The following is an 18,079-nucleotide window of genomic DNA, read 5'->3' on the forward strand; positions in this document are numbered from 1 at the left end:
ATTATTCAAAGACTTCCTATGCTTATTATTGTTCTTTCACTTTTCTAAAAAGAAACATTATAAATGGTGATTAATATATATATATATATATATATATATATATATATATATATATATATACACACACACACACAGGTAAAACCCAGTAAATTAGAATATTTTGAAAAACTTGATTTATTTCAGTAATTGCATTCAAAAGGTGTAACTTGTACATTATATTTATTCATTGCACACAGACTGATGCATTCAAATGTTTATTTCATTTAATTTTGATGATTTGAAGTGGCAACAAATGAAAATCCAAAATTCCGTGTGTCACAAAATTAGAATATTACTTAAGGCTAATACAAAAAAGGGATTTTTAGAAATGTTGGCCAACTGAAAAGTATGAAAATGAAAAATATGAGCATGTACAATACTCAATACTTGGTTGGAGCTCCTTTTTCCTCAATTACTGCGTTAATGCGGCGTGGCATGGAGTCGATGAGTTTCTGGCACTGCTCAGGTGTTATGAGAGCCCAGGTTGCTCTGATAGTGGCCTTCAACTCTTCTGCGTTTTTGGGTCTGGCATTCTGCATCTTCCTTTTCACAATACCCCACAGATTTTCTATGGGGCTAAGGTCAGGGGAGTTGGCGGGCCAATTTAGAACAGAAATACCATGGTCCGTAAACCAGGCACGGGTAGATTTTGCGCTGTGTGCAGGCGCCAAGTCCTGTTGGAACTTGAAATCTCCATCTCCATAGAGCAGGTCAGCAGCAGGAAGCATGAAGTGCTCTAAAACTTGCTGGTAGACGGCTGCGTTGACCCTGGATCTCAGGAAACAGAGTGGACCGACACCAGCAGATGACATGGCACCCCAAACCATCACCCAACCATGCAAATTTTGCATTTCCTTTGGAAATCGAAGTCCCAGAGTCTGGAGGAAGACAGGAGAGGCACAGGATCCACGTTGCCTGAAGTCTAGTGTAAAGTTTCCACCATCAGTGATGGTTTGGGGTGCCATGTCATCTGCTGGTGTCGGTCCACTCTGTTTCCTGAGATCCAGGGTCAACGCAGCCGTCTACCAGCAAGTTTTAGAGCACTTCATGCTTCCTGCTGCTGACCTGCTCTATGGAGATGGAGATTTCAAGTTCCAACAGGACTTGGCGCCTGCACACAGCGCAAAATCTACCCGTGCCTGGTTTACGGACCATGGTATTTCTGTTCTAAATTGGCCCGCCAACTCCCCTGACCTTAGCCCCATAGAAAATCTGTGGGGTATTGTGAAAAGGAAGATGCAGAATGCCAGACCCAAAAACGCAGAAGAGTTGAAGGCCACTATCAGAGCAACCTGGGCTCTCATAACACCTGAGCAGTGCCAGAAACTCATCGACTCCATGCCACGCCGCATTAACGCAGTAATTGAGGCAAAAGGAGCTCCAACCAAGTATTGAGTATTGTACATGCTCATATTTTTCATTTTCATACTTTTCAGTTGGCCAACATTTCTAAAAATCCCTTTTTTGTATTAGCCTTAAGTAATATTCTAATTTTGTGACACACGGAATTTTGGATTTTCATTTGTTGCCACTTCAAATCATCAAAATTAAATGAAATAAACATTTGAATGCATCAGTCTGTGTGCAATGAATAAATATAATGTACAAGTTACACCTTTTGAATGCAATTACTGAAATAAATCAAGTTTTTCAAAATATTCTAATTTACTGGCTTTTACCTGTGTGTGTGTGTGTGTGTGTGTGTGTGTGTGTGTGTGTGTGTGTGTGTGTGTGTGTGTGTGTGTGTGTGTGTGTGTGTGTGTGTGTGTGTGTGTGTGTGTGTGTGTGTGTGTGTGTGTGTGTGTGTGTATATATATATATATATATATATATATATATATATATATATATATATACATACATACATACATACATACATATGTAGATGTAGATACCGTATGTGTACATCCATATATGTATCTATTAACTTTTTATTTAAGAATTACCTGCCAACACTTTTCAGTTTGTTGGTATTTCATTGTGAAAACCATTGAAGCAGTTTCCACAAAGCTAAGTAGTTTTTTGTTTTGTACTTCATACACTTACTGTACCAGAAACACCCTGACCTTGTTTCCAAGCTAATAACACAAGAATGCTGTACCTTTACACCTTGTATATGTATGCAGCGTCAGTACTGTTGCAGCAATTTAAATTCAATTTATAAATATACAATCTGACATCCTTAAATAATTAAATTTCTGTCGAGATTAATCCAGAGTGCTTCTGGAGTTGCATCAGGCTTGCATAAATATTGAGCCATTCAGTGATTAATTGTACACGCGACATATTTTCTAAACTATGGTGGGGCTCTGTGTTACGTGATTGCTCTTGTTTGCAACAGTTGAGACAAATCTGGAAAGATTAGGACAGGGGTCGGCAACCTCCAGTGCCGCATGCGGCTCTTTAATTGTTTGTGTGCCGTTGTAGACCACAGCAAGCGGTACCCAACTTGCAAAGATTGTAAGAAATCCATTAGAAGAAGACAGCCTGCCATTTCCTTTAATTTGGACACACACATCTATACCTTTGGCCATTCTAAGCCAGTAATTTCCAGGACTTATCTCACCCTCTGAGAAGCCTCCGTTTTACTAATAATTTCCAATGTTGTAAAAATGTGTAGAATAAATATTACATTTCAACATTTCTGTCACTGCAGATTTGTGTCAGCCTGCCACACATACTTATTTTGATAGTAGGCTATTATAGCTAACATAGACACTTACTGCACATCATGTAGTGCCTTCATTTTAAGACTTATATAAGGCTTTTATTTGTTTGCTTTTTTTGTAGAGTATTTTAAGTCCAATATGGCTTTTTCAACATTTTGGGTTGCCGACCCCTGGCTTAGGAGTTAAACATTTGAGCTAGTGACTATATACACATTTCTGGACTGGATTCTCATTTCTGAGCCTTTTGTCAGTCAGTGTTCTAATTACTTTTTTTAGGTTACCTTATTATCAGCTGTAGAGAAGCATTCCCTCTGCACAATGTAAACTATAACCACCTTTATTACCACACATATTGTTAAATTAATACCTCTCTGTTAGTGTCAATTAAAACTAAGCTTTATCATTTGTGGAAAGTGTTCGTTATGCATTGGACCTCATTAGATTGCGCAAGTGTACTTAAAGGAGACTTATGATGATTGTTATTATCTTTTTTACACTATAAATGTTATTGCAACGGTGGGTACTTGTGTTAAACAATGTCAAAGTGTCAAATCATTAGGTTCATGCATTTTGGCGTGAGCTTGCATGCAGTTTTGGATGCCTCTGAATGCTACGTTGAAGAGTCTTTTTTTAACAGTGGGCACAATGTGACGTCACAGGGTGACGCACGTACTTACCGTATATGGGCATCCTAATACACGCTCTTTACCTGCATGGCCCCGCCTCTCTCCTCAGCTCTCTGAGCCAAACTGTTATGATTGCTGCCTGCAGCCTAGTGTGTCATTCCTTCTCGTCTCATGCCTTCCCGCCTGCTCTGATGTCGACAATGTAAAACATATGTTGTTTGTTTTTTGTCCACGACATTGTACACAGCATTGTTGTGTCAACATTGGCCAGTATGAAGTTGGATTAGGCGCTAAACTCTGAAAAAAACTATGACGCTACCGAATGTGACATTGCTGCTTGGTTAGAAGAAACAAAAGAGAAGTTAGAATACAGTATTATTTTCCTCTAATCGTGGTATGTACACAATAACACGGACGTGCAACTTGCAGTTTGATAAATGCCTGTAAATGCAGCTTTTTTAATGCAGCTTTGTATCAATCCGAGAGTAGGCCGATGTAACGACTGTAAGTTTATCTTAGACCATGTCTGGAAAAAAATAGCGGCCATATTTGTCTTTAAGATATATATTTAAGAGGGTACATTTTCAAAAGATACATTCGGATACTTTTAGAAAGGTTGGGGCTTTGGTATTCAAACAAATAATTGACATTGTAGAAGAAGTTGTATTAGCACTGAAACAAGTTTTGGCAACAAATAAATAAAAACATTGAAAAAATACAATATTTTGTGGATGTTTTCGATGCCAATATTCATGTTTTTGTACACTTTTGTTTTTCTGTGTTTCAAAGTTTTTTTATGATCGCTTTTCTTTTTTACGATTTTGTTTCTTTTTTTTCGGTTTCGCTTCTTTTTATTACAGCATCAAAATAATGGGAACGTTTTAGCGCAAGGAGCGGGCACCTGTGGGCGGGGCTTATAACAAGTTTAGCCGGAAGCAGTTTTACTGGATTGTAAAAACACCGTAGAAGAAGAAATAAAGACCGATGGCGTCTTAGTCAAGTGTAAAAGTTATGACATTTTCGTGTTAACCTAGCCCTTCTTAGAGGATGTAGTATAAGCGGTACAGGCATTGATTATATATTTTTTAATTATCCATGTTTGTCTCGATATAGCCGTGATATTTGGCAAAACTCAGTATGGAACAATACTTTGTTACATTTCCACATGGAGAGAAAAGAGCGACTTCAAAATGTAAGTGCAGCTGTATTCACTTATATAAAACATTTAACACCAGACATATAAAGCTTGGTGTGACATGAGTAACCAATTTCTGTGAATATACGAGACTTTGACTATTGTAATGTTGAGCGACCTCCGGCAGTTCTTCCTCTAGTTCCCCGGGAGGGAGCCTCAAAAAATAAATAAAATGGCAGGTCACCTAACTGTAAAAATAAACTGTGGTGTCGTTTTTCCATTTACAGTAATACACCATAGAAATAACAACTGTAGAGTTTATTGTAGAAGAAAAAAAAAACTAGCTGCTCAGTTGCCAGAACATTACCGTAAATATGCTGTAAAAAATAAATGAATAAAAAAGAATAATTTAATTTTAAAGTAAAATTCTGGCAACTGAGTTGCCAAGTTTTTAACGCAAAATGTACAGATTTATTTTACGTAAAAAATGACAAAATAATCAAATTCATAGGCAATTGTGTAATAATGTCATGAGGCAAATCCTTTGTTTTTATTTTCATGTATACGGTCACAAGCCGCCCTATGAGGGCAGCCCTAACTACAATGTGGAACTTAATGACACCTCTGATCTAAAGGCAACACCTCCACACACGAGCTGTTTGCAGGCAGACAGTTATAAATGTGAGAGAAAAATATATGCAAAATTTACATGAAAGCATAGCCAATACATATATATTATCAATACCAGTGTTTCTTAACCATAGGGCTCATTGTTGGGCTGCGAGCGCCCCCTAGAGGGCCGCCAAAAAGTATCAGTTTCTCAGCTGTGGTCCGCAGTTGTAATACTCTCCCAACCAAGCCACATCTTCCCATCAAACCATCTCTTTAATTTTTTAATTTCTTCTGTTATTATTTGTATTAGCTTCTGTGTGTTTACCTCTTACAAGGCGCTGTAATCTGTGGCTCTCCAGTGTTGTTCGCAAACGCAAATCTTCACTTCCCGTACTTGTCTTCTTTCAGGGTTGTGGGGAAAGACTTTCACAATTCCCACTGGTGGAGCAGCGAGAAAAACTAACATGGAAGTGCCACAAACACATAGCATGAGCTAGCAAAGTTAGTTGCAGTCATGGCGCTCTGTAGTCACATGAGTGCCTTTTGACCAATCATTGAGGAGATCGCCTGAAACCAAGTTGGCCATGCTCTATTCTTAAACCAGAGCCGTGTAAAGAGAGAGTATGGCTAACTTGGTTTCAAAGCTCGCAGAAAAATGTCGTCCTGTAGTCACGTGAGGGGCTCTTGACCAATCAGAGCGAGTATGGCCAGAGGATCTCTAAATGATTGGTCAAAAGATCCTCACGTGACTACAGAGCGCCATCTTGCTGCCAACTTTGGAAACCGAGTTGGCTATACTCTCTCTTTACACCGCTCTGTCTCAAACAAGCAGAAAAAGTCTGGAGCTAGAATCACTGAACGATTTCTTAAGCGGTAGGCGGCGTGGCTCAGATGGCAACTATAGCAACTTGAGGTACCTGGTTCGTACCCAGCTTCTGCCATCCTAGTCACGGCCGTTGGGCAAGACACTTCAACCACCTTGCTCTTGATGGGTTGTGGTTAGCTCTTTCATGACAGCTTCTGCCATCAGTGTGTGAATGTGTGTGTAAATGGGTGAATGTGGTTAGATTGTCCGCCCTGAGATCGGTAGGTCGTGAGTTCAAACCCCAACCGAGTCATACCAAAGACTATAAAAATGGGACCCATTACCTCCCTGCTTGGCACTCATCATCAAGGGTTGGAATTGGGGGTTAAATCAGCAAAAAATATTCCAGAGTGTGGCCACCACTGCTGCTCACTGGTCCTCTCACCTCCCAGGGGTGAGGGTGATGGGTTAAATGCAGAGGATAATCTCACCACACCTAGTGTGTGTGTGACAATCATTGGTACTTTAACTTTAACTTCATAATGTAAAGCGCTTTGTTTACCGTTGCAGGTATAGTAAAAAAATATATAAATAAATACCTTTTACCATTTAAGCACAACAATTATTACTATAGTGGTGAAGCTGTATTTTTATTTGCACTTTAATTTTATTGAGAGTTTAGTTAAGAAATATATTATACATGTAGTTCATTTATTTCAGTACAACATAATAATGAGTATTTTGTCAGTTATTTATGAGTTCTCTTATTCAGTATATTTGGTTAGTATTTATTATTCTAATCAGCCTTACCTAAGCCTAAGGTGTATGTGTTAAATAAATAATAATGTACTGTACTGTACTGGAGTAGGTTAGATATAATTAGTGAACACAATTAAAATCATGAGTAAAATTACTATTTCAGTTTTAATATTTGAATGGTGTGAGAAGTGTGTTAAATGTAAATTATAATCATCATAGAGTAGTCCCCCTTTAATGCGGTGACTGGTACAGTGGGTGGATCATTGCTATCAAAATATTGACCTTGGGCCTATTGATTTGCAGTAGTAATGTTTGTTAATCATTTCTTGCAGTGTAGCAGGTAGTTTCAAAGACTGCAGCTCCGCGGAGTGACTTTGTATTGTTTGTCCTCAACTGAAATTGCTTCGGGACCTTCATATATCCCCCCAGGCCTACACGCACACACACAAACACAAACACATACACAGAGACGCACACAACACACACATTGCTGCTCTGTTGCTTTGTGTATTAACTGTCATACTTTTCTCGTTGCTGTTTTCCTTGCTCTGCATTTCCTTGACTTTGCTCAGAGGGGCAACACCCGCCACTGATTTTCAATTTGTTTTAACACAGTGCGTGATTACCCCATGCTGCTGGCGAGCACAAGTGACAGCTCTGTGCACGTGTGTGCATACGTATGTGTTTGTGTATCCACTGTGTATGCACATTTTGACATGTAAGCGCTGCGGGAACTGCACACGTTTGCATTTTCTGCACTGGTGTTTTCTTGTTAGTGCACATAAGTATAGTGATACTGAGGGAGGTCAACTGTTATTGTCCAGTGTCCTCTCACGTCAGCATGAAGGTAAAGTGTCTTTCAAACATGAAGATAACGGCTTCGCTTGACAAAGCGGCTTTCCGTGTGGGGTCTAATCCATGGAGACAAACACACTCTCACACACATACTTTTCTGTAATCCTCTCTCATCGTCTGAGCTTCCATTCTACACGATGACACTTCAGAGCCAGCGTAACAACACATTGTCTGTGTGTGCCCCTGCTAACTGCTCTGAGGGACTTTAAACTCCTGTGAGCCTTTTGGTCCCTGTGTCTCCTCACAGGGACAATGCTCAAAGCCTCTAATCTTGCACTTTTTTGGCAGTCCTAATACACGCCAACCCCGATGTGACACACTGAAGCATGTCCGTGTGTGTTTGTGTGAGTCTTGAGTGAGTGTGTTTGCTGCTGATGAGCACAGTTTGTCTTAGCGCTCTCGTCTCAGCAGAGAGGCTTCGGGGAACATCAGAGTGGTATAGCAGAAAAAACACTTATCAGACCTGTGAGTGATTGACTGGCTAACGACTCAATCAGTAAACCTGCATTAAATCCTCGAAGCAAACTGCTGGCCTCCCTCTTGCCGTCAGCCAGCAGGCCCTCTCTCAGGTTCAACATCTTTTACTGCATGACCTTACCTCTAACCTCTAAGGCTATGTCTACACTAACCCGGATAACCCCTTTTAAACAAATAATTATTTAGCCTAAGCCCCGTTTCAACCACACCAATTCATCGTTTAAGGTTCCCCTCCTTGGATTATTTTTTACACGGGTAAGTGCGCTGTCTATTTCTTGAATCTCCGGCTCTTAGCTTTGTATGGATTCATTGATCGTTTACAAACTGAGTTCAGAGGGGAAGTGACGCCAGAAAGACGAAGGAGAGGCAACGAGAATGTGGGCTGCCGTGGATGTGATAAAAAAAGGTAGCGTGTGCTTTGTATTACCTGGCCGCCGAGAGAAGACTACGAAAAACGGCGAATGCTTTTGGACTGGCAAAGCAAACTGTATCAGTTATTGTCCGCCATGTATGTCGCGGACTCAACGTCTAGGTCCAGAGTATATAAAGTCACCAAAAAGGAATGGAAAATGAAGGTGAAGGCAAAAGAGTGAGGAGTGTCCTGACGAGATATCTAGATCCTTACATTGATTGATGTAAAATATTCTTTATCACATTGTTTACTTTCACGTGTCCATTAAACATTTAATTTATTTATGATGGCTCAGGTGTGATTCCAGTTAATTGAAATACCACAACACTGGATATTGTTCAGATAAGTTAAATTTAAGAACTTGCACACAAAGTAACACTGGAGGTGACTATGCATTATGACACTATGACACGCTTTTTCCGCGCACGCGTATTAGCTCGGGTTGCGCCGGCGGAGGGAGGGGGAGGAGTCTTAAACGACCATTGTGTGTGTTGACAAGGATAAGGTTGGGTGGGATTTACCTGGATAACCTTAGTGTAGAAGGGGCCTAAGGTTGCTGTACCTTGCAGAAAGAAAGCTAATTACAAAGTCGGTTCAGTGTAGGCATGTATTTTTTTGTACAATATGGTAGGGCTTACTCCTCTCTGAGCTGCCACCTTATCGTGGTAGAGGAGTTTGCGTGTTCCAATGATCCTAGGAGCTTTGTTGTCCGGGGGCTTCCATGCCCCCTGGTAGGGTCTCCCAAGACAAACAGGTCCTAGGTGAGGGATCAGACAAAGAGCAGCTCGAAGACTTCTATGGAAATGCAAAAATCAAGACTCCGATTTACCTCGCCCGGACGCGGGTCACCTGGGCCCCCCTCTAGAGCCAGGCCCAGAGTTGGGGCACGATGGCGAGCGCCTGGTGGCCGGGCCTGTCCCCATGGGGCCCAGCCGGGCACAGCCCAAAGAGGCAACGTGGGTCCCCCCCTCCAATGGGCTCACCACTCATGGGAGGGGCCATAGAGGTCGGGTGTGTTGTGAGCTTTTAATTTATAGCAATAATTTACAATACATTTTATTTTTAAAATAACTTTTTTTTTTCTTGCATAGTAAACTGTGCAATGTTTCCTTGTTCGGTACCTTCTAGCACATACTAAAAACAGCCTGAAACTACTGCATACCCAAAATAGGCGCTCATTAAACATAAGTTTGTATGTAAAGTTTAATTCCCTGGTATTATTTGATAGTAATTTGCCTTTTACAGTATTACTCAATTGATATTTTATTTTACAGTATTTTATGTAAAAATATTTTCTAATTAACAATTTTTCTAACTTTTTCTTTCTAGGGTGTATGACTACCAGCGTGTCCCAGCATCCATGTCTCCTCTGCACCCAATGGGACCCAGCCCGTCCAAACGTTCCCGTTCCTCCTCCTACTTGTCCTCTAAGCAGAGACGCAGTCGAGACAGGTCCCACTCCAAAAGCTGCAGAACCCACTCCACCAGTTCCTCCACATCCAAGTGTGGGTAGTACGCATGTGTTTTATAGAGAAAAGTTAGAGATTGACCGATTTGTTTTTTTCAAGGCTGACACCGATACAGATAATTAATAGTAGTCAAGGAGGCCAATAACCATATTTGGAGCCGATATTCATATGCAGCAACATTTATTTAAACATGAATAGTATATGTCAGTAAACAGCTGGACAAGGCTTTAGGTTGTTTTTTTAAACATTATTATTGAGAAAACGTCGCATGGTGCTATTGTGGTGGTGAATTTAGCACCAAACAACATCAGGAGATTTTGCAAACACCTTTATTAAGTGTGTCTAAGAGGAGTGTCAACATTTGCATTTCAAAATAAGGGAAATCTCCTTGGAAAATGTTTACAAAATATGTGATTTCTCTACATCACAATACCTCACCATCTACTCAATTTCTATAGCAGTTTTTGGATTTGATACATTGTAATGTTTTCTCCTGAGAAACCCTGAACTATTGTGAACATTCAAATAAAATACATTCTAGGCTCCTTCACATAGCTTATAGATGAGACCTTTTTCAAGCAGGCTGACATTTCTTCCTGGATGTTACTGAAAATATGGAAATACTGCCTCTTTTTCTTTACTTATACAATAAGTATCATATTTGTTGATATAAGTTATTATATAAAGTTGGGATTTTGGCAGGAATATCTTTTCTGTCATCTTAAAAAAAGAACTGCACTTTCTGTAGAATTGTGCCTATCGTTTACAATCATTATAAAAGACATGACGACAAATGTATTTTTTTAATGCATTCTAACTCGTAAATAAGCGTAAATAAAAGTCTGCCTACAAAGGAGCTAATGGGAGGTCCTCTAATCCGCCCATAATACCTGATAAAAAACAAGCCAAAAAGCGCCAACAATACTCCATTTACATTTCGTGACCTGAATATTATATAAGTATTAGTGATATTGTTATTATAAGCACTAACGCAGACAAACTATTTATAGTGGTGCCGTGATCACTAGCTTATGTGCTTATGTTGACATCTTCGGCTGGTGAGCTGCTTCCTCGCCTCGGTGCTTGTGAAAGTTTATTCTACATCATAAATCATGCTTCTCACCTTGATAGTAGAAGGATGAGGACGTGTGCTGACAAGTTAACACCCTTTGACGGCCTATTTAGACCCAGAAATGGTGAGACAGACCTGAAATGACGCTTGGTTCTACCCCTCTTTTCCTCACGAAGATTAAGAGTCATTCTTCATCTAAACGGAAATGTAATAAAATCTATCAGTCGGCATCCTAATGACAGCAGACATCATACAGTAAGTGATGTTTTCATATGTATATTGGCTTTCATGAAGCCGCCGTAAGCTTAATGTGTGCAAAATACGTAAATATTAAATGTTATTGCAAGTGTGCCGTTACTACATTACAAATATACTTACAGCATGTATACAAAACCTTGATGGAGGTGTTTGGATGTTGTTTTAAGGGCTTTGTAGGCAGAATAGAGCGACTTCTATAAGCTCCGTTGTAAGCGGACTTTTTGATCGCATTGATTTACTAATTAGAATGCATAAAATAAAGAACAACATATGTTTTCTTGTCTTACATAAGGATTGTGAATGATAGGCTGAATTCCCCAAAAAAGCGCAGTTCCCCTTTAATGTTGCGTTATTTGATTGAATCACGTAACATGAAACTCGCCACGCTCCTTAAGCCTACATTCCGAGTGCTGTGGACGGAGGATTGATCGTTGCAGTAGTTAAACAAACAAAACATAACCAGTAAAAAGTAAGGACAAAAACTGGATTTCCAGGCAAAAAATTTAAGTTTTGAAAGCTAAGCAGAAGAGCTCAAGCCGTACTAAATACTGGTATCATATGCGTATATATTGTATCTGCTAATGTAGTTTGAAAAAAAAGACAGATATATGTCAAAATGCCAAATATCGGCGCCGATAAACTTTCGATCTTTAATGGATGTACGGTCGAAGTGTTGCAAAAGTCACATGTAAAAAGACAAGACTTCCTGCTTCACACAGATTGTTTGACCCAAACACAAATATAAACTCAGACACGCAGATCGCAACACAGACAGACAGATGTTTTGTTTACACACACACAAATCACAAAAGAGATTGTTTTTACACACTCACAAATCTAAACAAAGACACATGGATCTGGATATACACACACAGATTGAAATACGCTTTTGCAAATTGTTTGCTACAATAGTTCTTCCATATTTGACAATATGTACAAAAACCAAAACCAGTGAAATTGGCACTTTGTGTAAATCGTCAATAGAAAAAAAATACAATGATTTGCAAAGCCTTTTCAACCTATATTCAATTGAATACACTGCAAAGACAAGATACTTAACGTTCGATTTGTTATTTTTCGCAAATATTAGCTCATTTGGAATTTAATGCCTGCAACATGTTTCAAAAAAACTGACACGAATGGCAAAAAAAGACTGAGAAAGTTGAGGAATGCTCATCAAACACTTATTTGGAACATCCCACAGGTGAACAGGCTAATTGGGAACAGGTGGGTGCCATGATTGAGCATTTCATGGAAGCTGCTTTTATACCCAGTCATTCACAAACAAGGAACAAACAAATGCCTGAGCAAATTATCAGTTTAAGAACAACATTTCTCAGCAAGCTATTGCAAGGAATTTAGGGATTTCGCCAGCTACGGTCCGTAATATCATCAAAAGGTTCAGAGAATCTGGAGAAATCACTGCACGTAAGTGACAATGCCAGTGACCTTCGATCCCTCAGGCAATACTGCATCAAAAAGCAACATCAGTGTGTAAAGGATATCACCACATGGGCTCCGTTGGTCGCTACATCTGTAAGTGCAAGTTAAAACTCTACTATGCAAAGCGAAAGCCATTCATCAACAACACCCAGAAACGCTGCCGGCTTTGCTGGGCCTGAGTTCATCTAAGATGGACTGATACAAAGTGGAAAAGTGTTCTGTGTTCTGACGAGTCCACATTTCAAATTGTTTTTGGAAACTGTGGACGTCGTGTCCTCCGGACCAAAGAGGAAGAGAACCAGTTGAAAAGCCAGCATCTGTGATGGTATGGGGGTGTATTAGTGCCCAAGGCATGGCTAACTTACACATCTGTGAAGGCACGATTAATGCTGAAAGGTACATACAGGTTTTGGAGCAACATATGTTACCATCCAAGCAACGTCTTTATCATGGACGCCCCTGCTTATTTCAGCAAGACAATGCCAAGCCACATTCTGCACGTGTTACAACAGCGTGGCTTCATAGTAAAAGAGTGCGGATACTAGACTGGCCTGCTTTTAGTCCAGACCTGTCTCCCATTGAAAATGTGTGGCGCATTATGAAGCGTAAAATACCATAACGGAGAACCCGGACTGTTGAACAACTTCAGCTGTACATCAAGCAAGAATGGAAAATAATTCCACCTGAAAAGCTTCAAAAATTGGTCTCCTCAGTTCCAAAACATTTACTGAGTGTTGTTAAAAGGAAAGGCCATGTAACACAGTGGTAAAAATGGTCATGTAACACAGTGGTAAAATGGCCATGTAACACAGTGGTAAAAATGCCCATGTGCCAACTTTTTTGCAATGTGTTGCTGCTATTAAATTCTAAGTTAATGGTTATTTACAACAACAACAAAATAAGTTTCTCAGTTCGAACATTAAATATCTTGTCTTTGCAGTCTATTCAATTGAATATAAGTTGAAAAGGATTTGCAAATCATTGTATTCCGTTTTTATTTACGATGTACTTCACTGGTTTTGGGTTTTGTACAATCACTGTCCACAGTATTAAGAAGAGTATGAAAAATAACAAACATTGACGCCTCTGTGACAGCATCAATCGACACAGCATTGTGTTGGTGAATTTCTTGGACCTCATTAGATTGTCATGCTGGGGCACTAAGCGGATATACTGTCAAATTGTGTTGGAAAAAATCCCTGCATTAATTAGAAAGTGATGAATGCTGTAAGTTCACAGAAGTGTTTGTTGGAGTGGTTCTACTGTTTTTTACATGTACGTATGACACATGGTGCTTCCTGTCTCTCTGCAGTGGGCACGGAGGAGTTGCAGGTGATTAAAAAGGAACTGACTATGATCAAGACACAGATCGATGGACTGCTTGACAGCCTTGACAGGATGGACACACACAAGAATGACCACAAAGGTGAGCCAGTCATTCAGAAAGACTGGTGGCAAAAGGAAGGTGCAGAGGGCAAATTATACATCATCTGCTCTCCAAAACATTTAGACTCTTACTCCAGCAAATGCTGTATTTTCATATCTGCTCCATTTAAGCCATCATTCAACATTGGGGCTGCAGAGGGCACGATGTAGGGTGCGACAGATCGTTTCACCTGACTAATCAATTTTTCTTCCAGTCAGGAATTTTAAAATGTTGAACAAGGTCGATACCAACTGCATTGGGAATATGAGGACTTTTGGCAGTTTAATAATATGCTGAACAAACAGAGTGGTTGAAAGCACTGTGACAGATGAGGCCTGAAAAAGCAGAACAATACATGATTGGAACAGCTCAGTGGAATTCTTGAGAGCTATTGCTGCCCCCTTATGGCCAGCTGTGGCAATAGTAGGACAAAATGTTAATGTCCTTTGAAAGGAAATTAGTTTATTTAATGGATCATAAACTAAAACACAGCTTGCATTGTGTTGCTGCTGACAACAATCTTATGTATTACTGCTACCGCTCTCAATGTAGGCGAAACACAAAGACATCACAATTTATTTGCCAAGGGAGAAAAGAACCGTCATATCCCGATAATGAAGGTTCTTTTGGGAAGGGGCACAGCTCGATAGACGACTCGATAGATGGACATTATTACTTGACTCATACAAACTTATAGCAACAATATGTAGTCATTCGACCATGAAATGACAGCTTTACCATGTTGTTGCCATGGCGACCCCAGATCATTTATTTTCAATGGTTTTTAAGACTATAGCAGGGGCCCCTCCAGTAGGAGAGCCCCATATCCGGCGTGCCAAAGCTTTCCATTTGGCCCACAAAACATGACCCAAGTAATGAAACCAGTTTCACTTGAGGTCCTCATCCATGCAGTACTTCCTCCGCTCTGCATGGGGCAACAGAGAGTCATACGTGTCACAATGAAGCAGCAATAGAAGAAAACGCAGAGTAGCAATAGTACTCATGAGTCATGATGAGTACTGTTACTTTAGAGTAAAATCATTCAAGTAAAAGTAAAAAGTAGTCATCCAAATAAATACTTGAGTAAGAGTAAGTATTCAGTGAAAACAACTTCAGGCGAGTAACTTCTGACTTCTTAATGTACTTGCACTACAATCATAGTTGTTGTGTGTGCATAAGAGACAGAAAGACCCTACTGCAGCACATAGGCGCCGATCTACATTTCTGCCAGTGGGTGCTCGGACGGGCGGTAAATCTGACGCTGCTTTTCTGAGCATGCACGGTTTTTGCTTGGTGGTGAGAAATAATTTACCATCCATCCCACGTGGGTGCTCGGGCCCCGAAGCACCCACGGGACCGGTGCCTATGCTGCAGCATTTGTAGCCACAGCTCCCCCGTGGCTACCAATTTACACCTATGGCCACTCCAACCACCGGCAAACATTTTACATTTATTCAACAGTTTGAGCGCCACTGAGAGCATGGTGGGTGAAGTGTCTTGCCCAAGGACACAACGGCCGTGACGAGGACGGTGGAAGTTGGAATCAAACCTGAAACCCTCAAGTTGCTGGCACAGTCACTCTACCATCTGAGTCACTGCGTTCCACCATCTGAGCCACGCCGTTCCACGCAGTCACTTATGGCATTAGAACAGGGCTAATTCTGTGGGTTGGTGAAATGGAGTCAAACGCACTGGTACTTACGTTAGATTGGTGAAAGGAAGTCATGTGACAGTGCCTGTAGGAAGACATTTCTCCAATGAGCCAAATTAATGTGTCTTTGCAAGCAGTAATCAACAGATTATAAATCAGTGCAGTCAAGCAATTAAAACAAACCGAGTGAATAATTAATAATGATCTGTAACTGATTTCATCTGAATGATCTTTTTTAACCTCTGAAAAATAAATGCTGAAAAAAGCACTCAACTTGAGGAATTTTGATTAAATTTGTTACAATTTTAGGCCAGTTTAAAAGATAAATATATAACCAAATAAAGTGTCTTTATGAAGTCATTATTTAACTAAAATTAACTAACTAAAAGTGCTGAAGTTAATGCATCAAAAGCAATAAAAAACACTTTTCTGAGCAATATCATTAGTGTTGAATGTTGAACTTGGTGCTTTTCCTTCAGACAATATAATAAAACAGACTGATTGATCACATTGCTGTAAATTACAGTGTAACAGGGGTCCTCAAACTTTTTGACTCGGGGGCCACATTGGGATAAAGGAATTTGGCAGGGGCCCAGGCTATAAATATATATACATGTATATATATATATATGTGTGTATATATATATATATATATATATATATATATATGTATATGTATGTATGTATATGTGTGTGTGTGTGTGTATCCATCCATCCATCTATTTTCTACCGCTTGTCCCTTTTGGGGTAGCGGGGGGTATCCATCCCATCCATTTTCTACCGCTTATTCCCTTTGGGGTCGCGGGGGGCGCTGGAACCTATCTCAGCTACAATCGGGCGGAAGGCGGGGTACACCCTGGACAAGTCGCCACCTCATCGCAGGGCCAACACAGATAGACAGACAACATTCACACTCACATCCATACACTAGGGCCAATTTTAGTGTTGCCAATCAACCTATCCCCAGGTGCATGTCTTTGGAAGTGGGAGGAAGCCGGAGTACCCGGAGGGAACCCACGCAGTCACGGGGAGGACATGCAAACTCCACACAGAAAGATCCCGAGCCCGGGATTGAACCCAAGACTACTCAGGACCTTCGTATTGTGAGGCAGATGCACTAACCCAGCGTTTCTCAAAGTGTGGGGCGCGCCCCACTGGTGGGGAATAGAGACATGACAGGTGGGGCGCGAGGAACGGGAGGACATTTCACTTAAATTTTTTATTTTTTATTTTATTCTTAGATTATTTATTTTTTTACTATGCTTTCATTTTCTATACACACTGTAAATCACTTTGTGATTCTGTCTGTGAAATCCGCTATATAAATAAATGTAAATTACTTATTTTTCCTGTACGCTTTAAATTTCTAGGTAGGAGCGAAAGTTTGTCAGACATAGCAACAGTAACTAATGGGGGCGGGGCTAAGCGGAAAAAAACTTGACGAGACAAGCGCAGAAAAATGAAAAGCTGTCCGTCCCACTGTCAAACGACACAGTTGCGAGATGTATATGCGACATTGCAAGTGCTCTTGAGGAACAACTCGTAGACAAATTAAAAGAAAGTCGTTTTGCTTTCCAAGTGGACGAAGCTACTGACAGCAATAAAGACTGCCTGTTCATCGCATACGTCCGCTTTGTGAATGGCGAGTCACTGCGAGCATTTGCTGTTTTGCAAATACATAAAAAATACAGCCACTGCTGATGAGCTGTTCAAGATAATGGACAGTTTCCTCAAAGAACACGACCTTAAATGGGAAAACTGTGTGGGCTTTTGCTGTGATTGCGCAATGACCATGGCAGGGTGAAGAAACGGGCTGCAGGCTCTAATAAAGAGGGTTGGACACCCTTTGATTTATTATTGAACTTGATGCAAGTTATAACACTTTTTTTTTATTTATTATTGAACTTGATGCAAGTTATAACACTTTTGCTTTATTTATTATTGAACTTGATGCAATATATTTTATTTATTGATGAACTTGATGCAAGTTATACCACAGCTGCACAGTTATTATTGAACTTGATGTTATTTTATGTTATTGAGTTTAAATGTATACAACTTGATGTTACTTGATGTTCAATAAATTTGAAAATGTTAAGCTTGGCATTAGCGTTCTGTTGGGGCGATGGGGGCAGGTGGGGCTTGAAAACTCCCCCTTGTCCAAAGTGGGGGATGACAAAAAAAGTTTGAGAACCACTGCACTAACCCCTCTTCCACCGTGAAGCCCAGCGGGGGGTATATATATATAAATATGTATATACATGTATACTTTGAGATATATATAGCAACATGTGCTCTAATTTTGAATATAATGTGCACATATTATACATGTAATATATTACTATATTTAAGTGCAGATGTGTAATAGTAT

At 40.1% G+C, this 18,079-nt stretch overlaps 1 protein-coding gene across 2 annotated transcripts in view; it reads left to right on the forward strand.

Moving 5' to 3' along the window:
• uraha (urate (5-hydroxyiso-) hydrolase a) overlaps positions 1 to 18,079 on the forward strand; it is a 133,803-nt gene that overhangs the window by 100,169 nt on the left and 15,555 nt on the right. For both annotated transcript variants that reach the window (XM_061964167.2, XM_061964168.2), the window contains 2 exons: positions 9,719 to 9,894; positions 13,944 to 14,057. In XM_061964167.2, the coding sequence (XP_061820151.2) occupies positions 9,719 to 9,894; positions 13,944 to 14,057 (290 nt within the window). The remainder of the gene's footprint in view (positions 1 to 9,718; positions 9,895 to 13,943; positions 14,058 to 18,079) is intronic.

The sequence above is a fragment of the Nerophis lumbriciformis genome, linkage group LG06 (assembly GCF_033978685.3).
Source record: "Nerophis lumbriciformis linkage group LG06, RoL_Nlum_v2.1, whole genome shotgun sequence".
In the NCBI taxonomy this organism is placed as follows: domain Eukaryota; kingdom Metazoa; phylum Chordata; class Actinopteri; order Syngnathiformes; family Syngnathidae; genus Nerophis; species Nerophis lumbriciformis.